At 46.2% G+C, this 19,553-nt stretch overlaps 1 protein-coding gene across 2 annotated transcripts in view; it reads right to left on the reverse strand.

Annotated features, from left to right (window-relative positions):
- Positions 1-6,730: 6,730 nt before the first annotated feature.
- Positions 6,731-19,553, reverse strand: part of crb1 (crumbs cell polarity complex component 1) — a 78,744-nt gene continuing 65,921 nt past the window's right edge. The window contains exons 12-13 of one of the 2 annotated variants that reach the window (XM_078407730.1): positions 9,809-9,861; positions 7,142-7,202 (exon numbers count right to left, since the gene is read on the reverse strand). In XM_078407730.1, the coding sequence (XP_078263856.1) occupies positions 9,856-9,861 (6 nt within the window). In that variant the 3' untranslated portion in view covers positions 7,142-7,202; positions 9,809-9,855. Of the gene's footprint in view, positions 7,203-9,808; positions 9,862-19,553 lie in introns of both variants that reach the window. The other variant, XM_078407729.1, reaches the window with a different exon arrangement.

Genomic DNA, 19,553 nt, shown 5'->3' on the forward strand with positions numbered 1-19,553 from the left:
TACTTGTTGTGAAAAGGAAAAAGCGGGAGGTGCGCACAGGAGTGATTTAACAAACAGAATAGTCTTCAGTATGATGGTATTTCCAGTTCTGACCAGTCCAAAACCTGTGGAACTTAACATAACACATTCACCTAAGAATTTACTGAGGAATATGAGGAATAGATCGGATAAACGCACAGAGTCCCATGCTCAGAGTTGGGGAATTGAGAACCAGAGGGTATAGGTTCAAGGTGAGGAGGGAAAGATTTAATGGGAACCTGAGGGGTAACCCTTTTACACGATGGGTGGTGGGTGTATGGAACGCGCTGCTGGAGGAGGCAGTTGAGGCAGGTACTATCGTAATGTTAAAGAAATATTTAGACAGGTCCATGGATAGGATAGGATTCGAGGGATATGGGCCAAACGCAGGGAGGTGGGAATTGCGTAGATGGGGCATGTTGGTGAACATGGGCAAGTTGGGCCAAAGGGCTTGTTACCATGCAGTATCACTCTATGACTCTAATTCAAGGGAAATGTCTTTTGTTTTAAAAGTGAGACTGTGGAACGTACGGCCAGATTGAAATGAGGCACATTTTTTGTATTGAGGAGAAGGCTTGCTGGTGGAGAAATAAAGAGGCATGTTGCAAGGGTAAGACAAATGAGGGAGTGTAGATCTGTTGGGTTGAATTGTCTGTCCTGTGTCCAGTTAACTGCCAGAAACCCTGTATATAATTTATCTTAATTGTTTAATTATACCATCCGCACCAAAGTCTTCTCCATCATTTAAACAAGCATATACCTTTGGAATTAATTCCAATTACAAATAAGTCCATTGACATTGTAAGTGTATGCATATTGAGCTGGCTATCTTCAGTATAAACCAGCGTCTGCAGTTCTCTCTTACCCTCCTTGTACTTACTAACAATTGCTGGTGACATCATCTCTGTGGGGACTTGACATTTAACTCTCTGACAGTAACTTTCCCCATGCTCTGCATCGTAACAAAACAAAATTCAGAAAATATTGAAGAATGATAAACACCGATTTGATGTTTTTTTTTGTTGCAATTTTGCCACATAATACTCGACTTGTTGAGTCTTACGCAATAATTGATTCATTTGTGTGACACCTGGTGGCAACCCAAGGGCACAACGAACCATCGGCTCTAGAGGGCAGCGTCTCGGTGTGGGAGGTGCCAGCCACGGGGGCGGGACCTGAGTCGGTATTTAAGGCCGGGGAACGCCCGTGACTGTGCGTGGATTCGGGAGCCGTATTGGAGAGAATAAACACGTCTAGCCCACGCAACTCGTGTCCAATTAGGTTTTGGCAGGTCCCCTTCGCGTTCCCGCCACACGTTGTGCATTAACTCATTGTGCTACTTTGAACATGCGTTCGATTTGAAATATTTGTGCAGCCTAGAAGGAGATGAGAGGATTAACCTGGCGAGCATTCATCTCATTCCAGTCAACAGTTCTAATGGCCTGTTCCAATACGTGAAAACACATTTCAGATTTTCCTCAAGAGTTAAAAAGAGTTGAGAAAAGAAGAGAAAATGCCAGAAATAAAAAGTGCTTGAAAAGAGGGACATGTGATGGGGCGAACATTCTGTTAGTGTAGCAGACAGGTATAGGTATACTCAGCATTGAGGTGTAGCAGACAGGTATAGATATACTCAGCATTGAGGTGTAGCAGACAGGTATAGATACACTCAGCATTGAGGTGCAGCAGACAGGTATAGATACACTCAGCATTGAGGTGTAGCAGACAGATATAGATACACTCAGCATTGAGGTGTAGCAGACAGGTATAGATGTACTCAGCATTGAGGTGTAGCAGACAGGTATAGATACATTCAACATTGAGGTGTTGCAGTGAGATAAAGATATACTCAGCATTGATTCCCTCATGGAATTCGTTTGAAACTAGTGGCTAATTGATACAACTGTGACAATGGCTTGTGTCATCAGATCCAAAAATGTTATATCTGTCTGTGTGCTTTGCAACATTTGTAGTAGTTTTTAAAACATTTAGCCAATGTTTCTCCTGTTTTCATCACTAACTAGACGGGCGTGGACCCGTTGGGTGCAAGCCTCTCCTGTGGACCCGGCAACTCTCCCCCACCTGATGACCCATGGACCCGTTGCCAGCCGGGGAGTATCCCCCGGGGCCGTGGGCGGGCGAGAGGGGAGAGGGAGCCACTCACCCCGGCCCCGGGCGGCCATCTTGTTGGCCAGAGTGAGCCGTGGACCCGTTGGGTGGAAACCTCTCCTGCAGCGGCAGCTCAACGGCGACGGCCATCTTGTTTGACCTTCTGCTGCCGTGCTGCACCATGGGAGGAAGGTCAGGCCTGGAGCACGTTGGGACGGGCGCGGTCCTCTCGGCAGGGGGGAGCGCATTTATTTAAGTTAATTGCTTTTAAAATGTAAGAAAACTTGATCAATCGAGACCGCAGGCGAATGGGCCTAAAATTGTTGCGCTATCGTGTACCGATACCCCCCCCCTCCCTCCTCCCCTCCCCCACCCCCTCCCAGCATCCCCCTCCCTCCATCCCCCTCCCTCCCTCCTCCCCACCCCTCCCCTTCCCCTCCCCCTTCCCCTCCCCCCATCACCTCCCCCCTTCCCCTCCCCCACACTCCATCCCCCTCAACCCCCCCTTATCCTCCCCCCTCCCTCAACCCTCTCCCTCCCTCCCCCCTCCCTCCCTAGGAGATAGATTTAAACTTTAAAATGTGAATAACTTTTAAAATATAACACCGATTTCAATGAAACTTCTTCCATTAGCACCAAAGGGACGACGGTGAGTAAGGTGGGCCTAAAATTGTCGCGCTATCATGTACCCGTTTGGCTGTAGTTCAGGAACAAACAAACAAACAAACAAACAAGAGTTTTAGTATATAGATACAGATAGATTTTAATTCAGAATCACTTGGCGGGAAAAGTGGCAGCTTCAACTTCCATCTACGTTTCAGCCTGCCCCAGCTTTACAGGTACACAGACACACACTCACACATGACACACTCAGACACAGACACACGCACTCAGACACAGACCGGCACGCAAACATACACGCACACTCTGACACGCACACACTCGCACACAGCACAACATCTCACACTCATAGACTCACACTTAGACACAGACTCAGACACAGACAGGCACTGCACGCACAGGTGTGCAAGCACACGTGCACAGGCGCTGCACGCACAGGTGTGCAAGCACACGTGCACAGGCGCTGCACGCACAGGTGTGCAAGCACACGTGCACACACTCTCTCTTCCAAAGGTTCTGAGGTGTCTGCTGCCGGTGTTGGATGCACCCAGAACTGTGACTGGAAACTAATAGAGACTTTGTAAAGAATCTGAACCTTGAACAATGTCAAAAAAACAGACAAGTGACCACCTTGTCCAGCTGGAATACATTGGGCACAAGAAGGTAACGAGCAAGGGTGGGAACCGATAATTTATTTAGATTCAGCCAATTGGAAAATGGAAAATTAGAATTACTATTCTTGGAAAAAATTCGAAAGTATTTATTCACAAAATGCTGGAGTAACTCAGCAGGTCAGGCAGCATCTCAGGAGAGAAGGAATGGGTGAGGTTTCGGGTCGAGACCCTTCTTCAGACTGATGTCAGGGGGGCGGGACAAAGGAAGGATATAGGTGGAGACAGGAAGACAGAGGGAGAACTGGGAAGGAGGAGGGGAAGAGAGGGGCAGAGGAACTATCTAAAGTTGGAGAAGTCGATGTTCATACCACTGGGCTGCAAGCTGCCCAGGCGAAATATGAGGTGCTGTTCCTCCAATTTCCGGTGGGCCTCACAATGTCACTGGAGGAGGCCCATGACAGAAAGGTCAGACTGGGAGTGGGAGTGGGAGGGGGAGTTGAAGTGCTCAGCCACCGGGAGATCAGGTTGGTTAAGGCGGACTGAGCGAAGGTGTTGAGCCTCAACCCGGAACGTGTTGAGCGAAGCGATCGCCGAGCCTGCGTTTGGTTTCGCCGATGTAAAGAAGTTGGCATCTGGAGCAGCGGATGCAATAGATGAGGTTGGAGGAGGTGCAGGTGAACCTCTGTCTCACCTGGAAAGACTGTTTGGGTCCTTGGATGGAGTTGAGGGGGGAGGTAAAGGGACAGATGTTGCATCTCCCGAGGTTGCAGGGGAAAGTGCCCGGGGATGTATCCACTTTCCACTTTCAACGTTGTTAACAATGCAGAGCAAGCTGAGTCTAAAATTGTAACATGATTGAGATTTTAACTTTCTTATGTTTACACTCAAGTTAATGGTTGTTTGCAAAACTATAATCTCTCATCTTCTATCTTAATTTTAAAGCAGTTTCAAAGATCACAGGAACTTGTTGTACTGACCATGACTGATAATTCTGTCATATTTTGCCCCTGGTTTGACTGCTTGAGCAGATTACACTGAAAATCTCTGCTGTAAGCTCAAAAACCTCCTAAGTTTCTGTAACCACAGAAATGCTAACAGTTTTCGCAGGTGTAGGAAAAAAAAACTGCAGATGCTGGTTTAAATCGAAGGAAGACACAAAATGCTGGAGTAACTCAGCGGTTCAGGCAGCATCTCAGGGGAGAAGGAATGGGTGACGTTTTGGGTCGAGACCCTTCTTCAGACTGATGTCAGGGGAGGGGGTGGGACAAAGATAGGATGTAGTCGGATACTGGAAGACTAGTGGGAGAACTGGGAAGGGGGAGGGGATAGAGAGGGGAAGCTGGGACTACCTGAAGTTAGAAAAATCAATGTTCAAACCGCTGGGGTGTAAACTGCCGAAACGAAATATGAGGTGCTGTTCCTCCAATTTGCACTGGGCCTCACTCTGACAATGGAGGAGGCCCAGGACACAAAGGTCAGATTGGGAATGGGAGGGGGAGTTGAAGTGCTGAGCCACTGGGAGATCAGGTTGGTTGAGACGGACTGAGCGGAGGTGTTCAGCGAAACGATTGCCGAGCCTGCGCTTGGTCTCGCCGATGTAGGGAAGTTGACATCTGGAACAGCGGATACAATGCGCATCATCCCCAGTTTAGATGCTTTTGGTTCAATTCTCCTCCACCTACCTCATGGGGGAATTTGAAACTCTATTTCCGACAATCTTATTCTTTCTTGACAGTGGAGCCACAAGGTGCTGCAGATGCTGGAATCTTGTGCAAAACGCAATGTGCCGGAGGAACTCGGCGGGTCAGGCAGCATCTGCGGAGAGATTCTGTGCAGGGAATAGACAGACGCCATTTTGGGTTGGAATCCATCGGTTAGAGGATGGGTCCCGACCTGAATCGCCGCCTGTCCATTCCCCTTCGTAGATGTTGCCAGGTCGCCTACCGAGTTCCTCCAGCACTTGTGATTTGCTTTTTCTTAAGAGGCACCCTGAAGTTAAGAGTTATCGGTACACAAACATTTCGCCTTGACTGGACTGTCCAATTTCATAGCTTATTCCTGTCCTTGTGCACATTCTGTATTCACGTAACTTACATATTAGCATCGTGACCCAATTTCTGTCGACAGCTTTGTGGAAAGGAAGAGCAATTATTAATAGTATTTTTAAATAGACACAAGGAATTGCAGATGCTGGCTTACAATAAAAAAACACACAAGAGATGACATTTTGGGTCAGGACCTTCAAGCATAGCTCAGAAGGTTCCCGGCCCGATACATCGCCGATCCATGTTCTCCACAGATGCTGCCTGACCTGCTGAATTACCCTAGCTCTTTGAGTAATCTTAAGTATTTGATTAAACTTGATCAGAGCCGGAACAGAAGCCAATTATCTTGCAAACCTGCATGTCTTTGAGATGTGGGAGGAAACCGGAGCACTAGGAGGAAACCCACGTGGTCACAGGGAGAACGTACAAACTCCATACAGGCAGCATCCCAGAGTTAGGATCAAACCCAGGTCTCTGGCACTGTGAGGCTGCAGCTCTACCTCCATGCACTCTGTTTTGCCCCATTTAACCTCCCGCTTAACTGCACTGTGAGGGTATTATCACCGTGTTGACTGCTCAGGGTTTAAGAAGACAGTTCGCCAGCACCATCTAAGGGGCAGTTGGATATTGGTAATAAAGGTGGGCTTGGCTGGTGGGGCCCACTTGAGTGAATGTAAGGCAGGTTGTTCAATACCAGTTAAAGCAGTATTTGTGGGGGGCGGCAAGGGATGGTGCCCAACCTAGGCATGGGCAGTGATGTGCCAACAAGAGGGGATCTTATCGAAACGTATAAGATTATTAAGGGGTTGGACATGTTAGAGGCAGGAAACATGTTCCCAATGCTGGGGGAGTCCAGAACAAGGGGCCACAGTTTAAGAATAAGGGGTCGGCCATTTAGAACGGAGATGAGGAAAAACTTTTTCAGTCAGAGAGTTGTAAATCTGTGGAATTCTCTGCCTCAGACGGCAGTGGAGGCCAATTCTCTGAATGCATTCAAGAGAGAGCTAGATGGAGCTCTTAAGGATAGCGGAGTCAGGGGGTATGGGGAGAAGGCAGGAACATTGAATGGCGGTGCTGGCTCGAAGGGCCGAATGGCCTCCTCCTGCACCTATTGTCTATTGTCTAAACCGTGGGACGTGTTGGTCAATGCTCCCTCAGATAAGTCTTTCCACCTGTGGTGGTCGCACCAGGCTCCACATCTCCACACGTGACCCTTCTTTCTCCTGCCGGCTCGGACTGTAGGCTCCGCGCGTTGCTCTCTTGCTCAGGGCGAGGACGGTGGCGGCGAGGACGAGAAACAGGGTCAGCGACAGCATGGTGACGAACAGCCCTGTGTATGGCACAGTCTCGGAGCTCCAAGCGCCAACATCCTGCTAAGAGTCAAAACAGTTACACATTTATGGACGACTCGCGTTGGGGGTTGGCTTTGGAAGTTGCCGTGGTTTAAAGAAATGCACAGAGCTTCACAGTTTTTCTTTAGTCCCAGATTGTTGAGTAGCACAAGGAATACCTGGGGCCTGTTGACTTCTTCCAACATTGACCCCCCAAAGTTGGCGTCCCGGAACTGAACGCGTCAGATCAGGCGTTCCTCGGGAGGGAGTTTCAGAGCGTTGTTCATCTCCATCCGGGACCCAGTCTGCTCCTGGTTGCTTGGGCTGTAGTTCCCTTCAGTCTGACGCCTCTCACGTAGTTTCACGATTAGAAAAGTCAGAATGATAGCCAGAACTATCACCCCGCCAATGACACACGGAGCCACGATGGCTGCAATGTTAACTTTGCTAGCTGGCGGGTTTGTCTGTGAAAACAATCCACATTTTCACCATTAGAAAGCCCCTCACAAACATTTTGTGTGCCAAAAGCCCAAACTTGTTTCTTTTATTTAAAAACATATTCGCATTCTACCCTGAAGAGTGGTGCAAGCGGATTCAGAAATAACTTTCAAAAAGAAAATTGCTAAATGCTTGAAAAGGAAATATTTGCAAGGATATGTGGAATTAGGACTAATTGGAATGCTCTTTTGTACATGGAGCAATATTCAATGAGCTAAAAATCTGCCTTCTGTTCTGCCTGTATTCGAGGATTTAAATGCTCTTAGGTCAAATGTTCCCACATTATTAGGATACATATTTACTTTTAGAAACTTAAGATCTTTTAGAAATACATTCAACTTCCCCGCTAATTAAAATATGTCTTCCTCTTCGCTCTGTTTATTATTACTTGAGTTTGATTTGATGGTATTTATATATAGTATTATCTGATTTATTTGGATAGCAGCTAAACAAAGCTTTTCACTGTACCAAGGTGGATGTGATAATTATAAACCTAAACCTAAGTAGTCTTTCTACATCTTCTTTTCTACTGCCTTCCTGTTAGAACATGTCAGCACAGGAGGAGGCTTCTTGGCCCATAATGTCTGTGCCGAACATGATACCAAATTGAACTAATTTCATCTGCTTGCATGTGATCCAGACCCTTCCATTCCCTGCATATCCATGTGCCTGTCCAAAAGCTTCTTAAATGCCACTATCGTACCTGCCTCCACCCCTGGCAGCATGTTCCAGGCACCCACCACCCCCTGCGTAAAAATAGACTTGCCCCACACATCTCCTTTAAACTTTGCCCCTCTCACCTTAAAGCCATGTTCCTTAGTCTTTGATAATTAGGTGCCGACTGTCTACCCTGTCTATGCCTCTCATAATTTAATATATTTCCATCAGATCTCCCCTCAACCTTCAGCGGTCCAGATAAAACAATCCGACCTCTCCTTATAGCTCATACCCTCTAATCCACGCATCATTCTGGTGAATACCAAAGATCGACACAAAGTGCTGGAGACATTTCTGGTCGGGACCCCTCTTCAGACAGAAGAGGGGTTTGAAGAAGGGTCCCGACCCGAAACATTATCTAACCTTTATCTCCAGTCAAGTCAAGTCAAGTCAAGTCAATTTTATTTGTATAGCACATTTAAAAACAACCCACGTTGACCAAAGTGCTGCACATCTGATTAGGAAAAAAAAAGAAAGTTACAGTGGCAGGCAGCCAAACACAGCGGCGCGGCCATCTTGAACAAAATGTTTAACTAAAGCAGAATGGTGTCCAGTGATGCTGCCCGGCCCATTGAGTTGCTCCACAAAATGCTGGAGTAACTCAGCAGGTCAGGCAGCATCACAGGAGAGAAGGAATGGGTGACGTTTCGGGTCGAGACCCTTTGGAGACACTTTGAAGAAGTTCTCCTCCTACACTTTGAAGAAGTTCTCCTCCTATTGCTCCACATTGAGTTGTTCCAGCACTTTGAGTCTATCTTTGGTATAAACCAGCATCTGTAGACCTTTGTTTCATCATTCTGGTAAATCTGTTCTGCACCCCTTTGCAAAGCTGCCAACATCCTTCCTGTGATGTGACAACCAGACTTTAGACTAAGACCAGCCCTGCACGCGATACTCTAAATATGGCCGAACCAAAGTGTTCTGACCTTGTCATCTCAGGGAGACTGTGATCTCACTGTGGATCTGCCTGGTCTCCAGCCTCCACACATTGCCTGCTGAAGGAACAATTTCAGACACTTTCCCTGGAACTGTATCTTCGGGCGTAACTGAAGATTAGGGATGAACTGGAGCTGCAAGCTGAGTCCTGACCAGTAGCGATAGAGTTATCAATGTGCAGCACTGTACATCATGCCTGTTTTACCCCCCTTTTCTTTATGCATCTGATTCGATGAAGCTGATTAGTGCGGGTGTCACGGGTTACAGGGGGAATGGGGGTTGAGAGGGAAAGATAGATGAGTCATCATTGAATGGCGGAGTAGACTTGATGGGCCGAATGGCCTAATTCTGCTCCAAGAATTTACAAACTTATGAAAAACACCCTGATGTTGCTAACATTGACCGCACAATGGACCCGTTCCACTTTAAATCCTGTTGTAATATTTCATGCGAAACAAAGTAATATTTTTGTTGTCTAATTCAATACTTGTTATGAACATGGTGCCCTTCTATATCAGAAGCATTTCCACAACAAAAGCAAGTAAGGCTTCAAAACTGCAATGGGGTTCCTTCGAAATGGCATGTACACATGCACACAGAGGCTGGGGGCTGCATTTCCTTGCATTAATTTACCTTCATTTCAATTCAAAAAGCTTCTTAAACTGCATTAATCTTATGGTATCATCTCACTGACAACTGGAAGATCAGTCGACATTCCAAAGATGCACAGTGTTACCCAAACAGTTTTTAACTCAATGCTTCACCAACTGTTCCTTAAAAGCAGAGTTGGACTGAAACCTGCAGTGTCCCTGAAACCGTTTTTAACTCAAATCCTCTACAGATTGTTCCTTACAAGCAAGAGTTAGACTGAACTCACCGTCCATATTAACATTAGGTCAATTGAAATCTATCAACTTACAGTTGATGTGTTAGCAGCATTCGTTGTAGGTGTGGAGTCTGTTACATTCACTGCTGTAAAGGAACCAACACTAACATGAAGACAGTACTGGAATGTTGAAGGTTTACATCTACAAGCTAACGAGCTTTAAACGGAAATCACCAAACTTTCCCTGACTAACTGGTTGTGCAGAGTGTACTTTTATTGCAGGCTTTCTTTGACGAGGGGAGGGATAATGGAGTGAGGAGTTTGTAAGAGTTTGGTGAATTTTGCCAATGTTGCTGGCACCTGTTCTCAAAGTGGAAGTGTCGGGACCAGAGGTTGTGGGCAGGAGCACTGACACTGTTGTCCAGACAGGCCCGGCTGCTCCTTGAATGATTTCCCCTGGAATGCCGGAGTTGGTAAGGAGACCTGATGGAAGTTCACCACCAATTTCCTGGCAACTGGTGGATCCCCACCACCATTTTAATCTGGATAAAAATCCCCCCCCCCCCACCTCCCCACCGGAAGTCCCTTGAAAATGTGGAGCCTAATGGTGGAGACAGATACGAAAGTGGCATTTAGATATTCACATGGGATGTACAGGGAATGGGGGAATATGGATCATGAACATGCAGAGATTAGTTTAGCTTGGCTTCATCAGCACGGATATTGTGGGCCGAAGGGCCAGTTCCTGTGCAGGACTATGACCCTAAATCCAAAGGTCATAGAGCCATACAGCATGGAAGCAGGCCCTTCAGCCCAACACCTCCATGCTGACCCATTTGCCTGCATTTGGCCCATATCCCTCTGAAATTTTCCTACCCTGTCCAAGTGTCCTTTAGATGCTGTTTTAGTACCTGCCTCAATCAATTCCTCTGTATTACACTCTAATGTAGTACTCACAGTAACAGAGCATACAACACGGCACAGGCCCTTCAGCCCAATTTCATCATACCGACCTAGATGCCCCAACTACGCTAGTCCCATTTGCCCACTCCTGTCCTGCTTTAGTTTGTAGATCTCCAGATATTCTTGGCCACCAAGACATTATTTTAATTGTGTATTTGTTCTATGAATTATAGAGCAAACTATTGAATCCTGGATAAACTGGATAAAAGCATTGTGAAGATTTTGGGGAAAGTACCAGCTGGCATAATGACTCAATATTTTCATTCACTTCGAGGAGACTTTTTGACCTGAATCGTCACATATCCTTTTTCTTCAGGAATGTTGCCTGACCTGCTGAGTTACTCCAGTACTACGTGTGTTTTTTTATTTTTGTAAATGAGCATCTGCAGTTCCTTGTTTCAACATTTTAATTCATTCCCAAGGTATGGATTTTGCCAACAAGATTAACAGCCCAAATGGAGACAAAAGACGCCACAGAGTTCTGGAGTAACTCAGCGGGTCAAGCAGCATCTCTGGAGAACGTGGCTAGGTCGGAGCCCTTCCTCAGACTGATTGTAGGGGGGACGGGGGTGGGAGAAGGAGGTCAAAGTCTGGTGAGTGATAGGTGGATACAGGTGGTGGTGGTGGGGGGGGGGGGGGGGGGGGGTTGAGAGGCAGATGATAGGGCAAAGACCAGAGATGAAAAGCCCCTCAGAATCCCGGCAGACCACCTCAGAGGGCAGGCAAGAGTTAATCCGCTTGCTCTATAGAGACAAGGAACTGCGGATGCTGGAATCTTGAACAAAACACAAAAGCGGCCAGGTCAGGCAGCATCTGTGGAGGGAATGGGCAAACGAGGTTTTGGGTCGGTATCCTTCTTCAGACCACCTTTGCCATGCCTGGAATCGCATATGGACTGGGATCAGGCAGAGAGATTCACCGATGCTCTGGTATTTCCATGATCACCTTTCATCGATTATGACTTCCCAATGTGCACTTTGATCAATAATCTAGCATTGTATGAATTTTTAAGATTTAGCATTTTGATTAAACCTATGTTGATGATGCCATTAAGTACTAATTTGCATTTAGTTTTTTTGCATTTTTGCATTTTTGCATTTTTGCATTTTTGCATTTTTGGAATAGGTGACCAGCTATGTCAATGAGGGCAGTGCGGTTGATGTAGTCTACATGGGGAGACAAGGAACTGCAGAAGCTGGTTAATACACAAAAGGACACAAAGTGCTGGAGTAACTCAGCGGGCCGGGCAGAGTGGAGACTGGCCATCTCTGGAGAACACGGAGTGTGTCCTTTTGTGTGGTCCACATGGACTCCAGCAAAGCAGATCAAAGGTGGGACTGGTCCTAAAGGTAAGAACTAGCGGGTCTTGAGCAAAGTAGATCAGGAATTGTCTTGGTGCCTGGAGGCAGAAGGTGATGGTGGAGGGTGCTTTTGTGAGTGGAAACCTGTGACAAGTGGGGTATCTTTTGAAGTGGTCACTTTGTGTTGGACAGATGGCTTGACATTTAGTACCCGAGGTTGTGGTTCCAAGGTGAAGTTGGAGATCTGAACAAGAACAGCTGGATGTATTAAATTGTGATGTAAAAAATGATGTTGTTTGCAAGTGGGTCGTCCTGGTTGATGTTCAGGTTCTCGATTCTTACAAATGGAAATGCAGCGCAAATGCATACTTTTGGTAACTTGTATATTGTATGAGTAAGCACTGTTGTGTAAATCACTATCCGAAAACCCTATGTTATTTTGTGTATTTTAACCTTTGAGATTTTGGATTTTGACTACATGTATTTTGATGATGAGCTAATATAGTTGCACATTCAAATTCCCTATTTAGACAAGTTTAGTTTAGTTTAGTTTTGAGATACAGTGCGGAAACAGGCCCTTCGGCCCAACGGGTCCGCGCCGCCCAGCGATCCCCGCACATTAACACTATCCTACAGACACTAGGGACAATTTTTACATTTACCAAGCCAATTAACCTACAAACCTGCATGTCTTTGCAGTATAGGAGGAAACCGAAGATCTCGGAGAAAACCCACGCAGGTCTTGGGGAGAACGTACAAACTCCATACGGACAGCAGCGTAGTCGGGATGGAACCCGGGTCTCCGGTGCTGCAAGCGCTGTAAGGCAGCAACTCTACAGCTGCACTGCTATTGTACGCAATATGTACACTATTATCTGATTGCAGAGCACGCAAAACAAAGTTGTTCACTGTACCTCGTTATGTGAGAACTGAGAACTGCTAGTTATTTGGACTCAGAATGGGCTTCATTGGGCTTGTTACTCATTTGCTTTGTGAATTAGAATAGCTACTCGTTCAAATGTTTTTTTTTACAAAAATGTAGAAATAATTTTTACATGAATTTCTAATAACCTAAGATTAACCCGAGTTGCTAAACAATACTCCATAGAAAGTTTAAACCTATGTCCTCTGGTTCTTGATTTCCCTACTCTGGGTAAAAGTCTTTGTGCATTCACCCTATCTATTCCCCTCATGAGTTTATGACGTACAGGTATGTAGGTTAATTGGCTGGGTAAATGTAAAAATTGGCCCTAGTGGGTGTAGGATAATGTTAATGTACGGGGATCACTGGGCGGCACGGACTTGGAGGGCCGAAAAGGCCTGTTTCCGGCTGTATATATATGATATGATATGATATGATATGCACCTCCTTAGATCAACCCTCAGCCTCCACCAAGGGCAAGGGATTAAGTCCTAGCCTGCCCAACCTCTCCCTCTATCTCAAGCCCCCGAGATGCACTCAAAACAGATGTGCAGATCAGGAATTGGAACAGGAACTTATTTGGAACGGAGCAGGGCTGAATATTTTGGTTCGAGTGCATGGTGAAGTGATCTTTAGACTTCAGAAATACAGCGTGGAAACAAGGCCTTCGGGCTCACACAGTCCACGCCGACCAGTGCTCACCGTACACCAGCACTGTCCGACACACCAGGGACACTTTATCATTTTTACCCAAGCCAATTAACCAACAAACCTGCACGTCTTTGGAGTGTGGGAAGAAACCGGAGCACCAGGTGGAAATCGGGAGAACGTACAACACAGCACCCAAAGTCAGGATTGAACCCAAGGTGTTTGGCGCTGTGAGGCGGCAACTCTACCGCTGTGCCACCCCAATGCCTATGATTGAGTAAGATTTGTACACCTCTGGAACCACAAGAATTAATCTCCATTACTAAGAGGAAAAGAGATAATGCATGGATCTGACATGTTTTGAATCTCTTTCCCCACAGCTAATTATTGTTTGCTTCATTAACCCCTCATTAAATATTACAATTATTATGTTTTCCCAGTGAGTGGTGCCAACTTTTAAAATACAAAAGGAACATTATTTTTAGCTCTACACTGACAAGTTGGCACACACTTCTTTGTGGAAATATATAATAATTTGATTACTCACAAAATGCTGGAGTAACTCAGCAGGTCAGGCAGCATCTCAGGAGAGAAGGAATGGGCGACGTTTCGGGTCGAGACCCTTCTTCAGGCTGAAGAAGGGTCTCGACCCGAACCATCACCCATTCCTTCTCTCCTGAGATGCTGCCTGACCTGCTGAGTTACCCCAGCATTTTGTGAATAAATACCTTCAATTTGTACCAGCATCTGCAGTTATTTTCTTACACTAATAATTCGATTATATCGGGATACCAGAGGCAACATTTCCATTCAAAAACTGCGCATCCTAAAACTATTTCCTTGCTGCTCCCAAGCTACCTTCGCTTTTGGTACAGACTCGATCCTAATGCACCAATAAAAATATATTCACCAACAGAGTGGTGGAGCCGTTGCCTCACATCACCAGAGACCGTGGGCTCGATCCTAACCTTGTGTCCTGTCTGTGTGGAGTTTTCACGTTCTCCCTGTGACAGCGTGGGTTTCCTCCGGGTGCTCTGCATTCCACCCACATCCCCAAGACGTGCGGGTTTGTAGGTTAATTGGCCCTCTGTAAATTGCCCCTAGTGTGTATGGAGTGGATGAGAAAGTGGGATAACATGGAACTGGTGTGAACGGGTGATTAGTGGTCGGCGTGGACGCGGTAGGCTGAAGGGGCTGTTTCCTTGCTGTATCTGTGAATTAAACCTAAACCATGCCGAGAACATCATAAGCCAAATGGTGGAATATGGGACAGATTAACATTAATGGCCAGCACTGGACAATAGTGGGCTGAAAGGCCTTTCCCACGTTGCATGACTCTCTCAATGTAATATCGAGCTTTAACTAACTTCCTATGTCATGATCCGACAGTCTGGAAAAAGTACATTTCCACTTCTGTAACTTCCTTTACTTTTCACAAATCGTTTGATTACCTTGTGCGAGCAAAACTCCTTCCTTTAGCAGAAGTAATGTGGCCAGTAGCCAACCACAGCCAGGGAGAAATCGTTCTTCCATCCAGAGCTACACAGCTCAAAATCCAGTCCCCAAAGTTTAGAGCAATGTTTCTGAAGGGATCGGTCCTGGGGAACTTAAAATCCTTCAACAGGAACCTCGCAGCTCACCGTGATGAGTTACCCGTACGCCCGCAGCTTACTAATGCACGGTTCTTTAGCTGAGCGGTTGATTATTCAGAGTCATAAGACGTTGAGTCTGCTTTTGAACATATTCCTACTCACTGCGTTGAGCCAGCTTCCGATTTGACTGCTCGTTTCTCTCTGAGAGTTTTGAAAACCAGCGATTTCTGTCAGAACCCACCCGATACCTGGCTCAGGTGTCAGGTTACCGCCACACCTGAGCGGAGGCAGGGCTGTAACCTGTGGCGTCATTGACTGCAAGGCCCCCACTTTGCTGGCTTGGGCCTGCCTTAAGAAACAATCTTAAACTTTAACCCAACAAAAAAATCAAGAGCTACTTTCTTTTCAAGAACATAGGGCATCGTGCTTTGTGTAAATGCTTCGCCCTGAATCTCGTCATCAATAGGCTTTTGTGAAGGTGACAGTAAATTGATTTTTTTTAAAAATCTGATCATTGTCCCTCAGTGGGTTTTTAAAGGTATTTTGAGAAGTGGTGCGATTCATGAACTCGATGGTGAATGTACATGTGGATGTTTAGTTTAGTTTAGAGACACAGTGTGGAAACAGGCCCTTCATCCCACTCCTAGTTCTACCCGCACGCACATTTACAACAGTCAGGAAGGGAAGAAGAACGGGAGGGAGGAATGGGAAATTAATTTCATTTGTGTATGAAACATAAAAATTATTTCAAATGAAATGTTCTGGCAGAGCAGAGGACGGATGGCCTAGACATGCCTTCAAGATAAACCTCAAATTATTGTCAAAGTGCCTTACATAGCAGATATGAAATATATCTGTAACTAGCAGATCAGAACTTGCCCACATTGCAGGCATTCATTGAACATCCCCCTGCCCTGTCCCACTAAAAATCCAACATTCAGCCCCTTCCTCTCTCTGGTATCTTAAAACCACCCCCTTATTAAATAATACCATCAAACCATTCACAGTGCATTGCCAGTAATCTCTATGTGCAGGAAGGATTTGCAAATGCTGGTTTAAACCGAAGATAGACACAAGAAGCTGGAGTAACTCAGCGGGACAGGCAGCATCTCTGCAGAGAAGGTATGGGTGACGTTTCCGGTCGAGAAGAAGGGTCTCGACCCGAAACGTCACCCATTCCTTCTCTCCAGAGATGCTGCCAGTCCCGCTGAGTTACTCCAGCTTTTTGTGTCTGTGACCAGTAATCTTTATGTTCCCTGTTCAAGAGTCAAGTGTGGTTTATTGTCACGTGGATCGAAACAGAACAATTAAATTCTTACTTGCGGCAGCATAAAGATAATTACCGTTATTTTATTTTTTAATGAATGCTTATTCATTTTTGCTATCCAATTTGCTGCTGTAACCCTGCAAATTTCCCGATTGTGGGACGAATAAAGGATTATTATTATTATTATCGGTCCATAAACACAGTACTCATAGATAATGAAATGAAATGATAACACAAAAAACGTTTTAAACAGTTAAAAGGTGGTGCAGTGGTAGAGTTCCTGCCTTACAGCGCCAGGGACCCGGGTTCGATCCTGAATATGGGTGTTGACTGTACGGAGTTTGTACGTTCTCTCTGTGACCGCATGGGTTTTCTCCAGGAGCTCCGGTTTCCTCCCACATTCGAATGACGTGCGGGTTTGAAGTTTAATTGGCTTCTGTAAATTATAAGTTGTCCCCAGTGTGCAGGATAGTGCCAGTGTACGGGGTGATCACTGGTCGATGTGGACTCGGCCGTTGGGCCGTAGGGCCTGTTTCCGCGCCTGTTTTTATGTTGCTTTGCTGCAACCTAAAACTAAAGCCTAAAGTTCTTTGTCCAACAAGACAGTTTGTAGTTTGAAATTTAGTTGGTGTTTGTAGTGTCGCCTTTGTTAGTTCATAATTCTTCACAATTAAAGAGCTGCATGCAGATTTTACAGCTGTCGAGGTTTGAACCTGCTCTGTCTCCCCCCCCCACCCCCCCACCACCCCCCCCCCCCACGCCCACCCACCCCCCACCCCCCCCCGCCCAATGTGCCAGCTCAGTGATGCTGAACTTGAGCTGAGGACTGGGAGCCAGTTTCTGTGTGTGATGAATCAAACCATTATCATTTTAATCTCCAGAAAATGCCAAAGACCTCAGACATGGAGACTTCTCCTGACAGGCACGTTAGCGAACGTCCTTTATTCAACATATCTCCGCCCACTCCTCCCTTTCTCTCCCTGACTTTCATCTTCGCTTTGGTTACACATTCCATTCATTGCAAAGTCCCACTCGCCCTCCCTTGCCCAACTCTCACTGACTGAACATCATTTTTACCTTCTTTTTACCTATTCATCATTCACCAGGTTACTTTGCTCCTTTGAATGTTACTTTGTCAGCCCATTCACCAGGAAGCTGTGCTATGTTTTATTTACTACCGACACTCACATTCATGCGCACAACACACACACATGCACACATACATGCACACACATATGCACATTCACACACACATATGCACATTCACACACACATGCACACTCTCACACAACACACACACTTTTTCACACATACTCTCACTCACACATTCTCAGACTCACCCCCAAGCACACTTACATTCTTTTACACACTTGCACTCTCATGCACACACTCATCCACACAAATGTGCACATCCACACACACATGCACACACTCTCGCACACACCACACATTCACTCCCACTCACACATTCTCACACTCTTTCACACATTTACACTACCTCTCACACACACACACTCTCTCTCACACTCTCATGTACACTTACACACTCTCACACACTCACTCTCACACACACTCATACCACACACTCACACACACCCACACTCACACACTCTGTCTCCCTCTCTCATACGCACACACACACGCGTACACACACACACACCTCTCTCTGTGAAGGTGAGTCATATTTCAAACCATGAGGGCTTGACCTTTGCAAAACCAGTGAGGTGTTGATCTCTCACGTAACGAAAATTCGTGAACCTTCCTCTGACTGAATCTCTGAACTGAAGAGACATGAGGAACTATCGATGCAGCATTCTTGAACAATATTGCTGGAGGAACTCAGAGGGTCAGGCAGCATCGGCGGGGGGAATGGACAGCTGATGTTTCGGGTCCAAATCATTTTATAGTCTGAAGAATAGTCCGGAAATGACCCGCTGAGTACCTCCAGCACTTTACAATGAAATTAAAATCTAGGTGGAAATCCAGGAATAAACCTCTCTCCGCCATAACATGGTATTGAACATTAATGCTTCAATGTAGTGTTACTGTGCGTAGGTGGAGATTGTAAAATTCAGAATTTTAGAATTCGGGTCTGAGGAGGAGTCCCGACCACAAACGACACCTATTCCTTCTCTCCAGAGATGCTGCCTGACCCGCTGAGTTACTCCAGCACTTTGTGTCTATCATTTTAGATTAGTTTAGAGACACAGCGTGGAAACAGGCCCTTCGGCCCACCGAGACCACGCTGACCAGTGATCCCTGCACACAAACACTGTCCTACATACTAGGGACAACGTACAATTATACCAAGCCAATTAGTCTGCAAACCTGTACGTCTTTGGAGTGTGGGAGGAAACTAGAGCACCCGGAGAAAACCTATGGGAGGGAGAGGGAGATCGGACAAAGTCCATACAGACAGCACCTGTAGTCAGGATCAAACCCGGGTCTCTGTCGCTGGAAGGCAGCAACTCTACCACCACGCCACCGTGCCGCCCTTTGCTCCACTCTGCTGCCCTTCGTTGTGAAATCCAGTCCTGGTACATCTGTTGTTAGTGCCAATACTGGTGATCTAAGTGCAGGTGTACATTTGTGCCAGTTTGCCAGTGCTTGTGGCAAGACCAAGAGGGTTTTCAGTGAACGGAACATTAACTCCCCATTGCCTGACCATTCTCATCCACCCTTCCATCATCCAATGATCACCACGGCATCTGGGTGAACATTGATACTGCACCCGGTACAGAAGTGTGAAAACAGGCACCTCCAGATTCAGGGGCAGTTTCTTCCCAGCTGTTATCAGGCAACTGCACCTTGAGAGCGGTCCTGACCTATCATCTACCTCTTTGGAGACCCTGAGACTATCTTTAATCTGACTTTACTGGACTTTATCTTGCACTGAACGTTATTCCCTTTATCCTGTATTTGTAAACTGTGGACGGCTCGATTGTAATCATGTGTAGTCTTTCCACTGACTGTATAGCACGCAACGAAAAAGCTTTTCAATGTATCTCACTACGCGTGCAGGGATCACTGCACATCGTGTATGTGTATGTGACAAATAAATTTGACTTGACTTGACTTAAAATAGCGTTCAAAACTGTGTTGCTGCATCCACTCCCTGCACACGGGACAATTTACAGAGGCCAAT

This window comes from Rhinoraja longicauda, chromosome 11 (genome assembly GCF_053455715.1).
Source record: "Rhinoraja longicauda isolate Sanriku21f chromosome 11, sRhiLon1.1, whole genome shotgun sequence".
In the NCBI taxonomy this organism is placed as follows: Eukaryota; Metazoa; Chordata; class Chondrichthyes; order Rajiformes; family Arhynchobatidae; genus Rhinoraja; species Rhinoraja longicauda.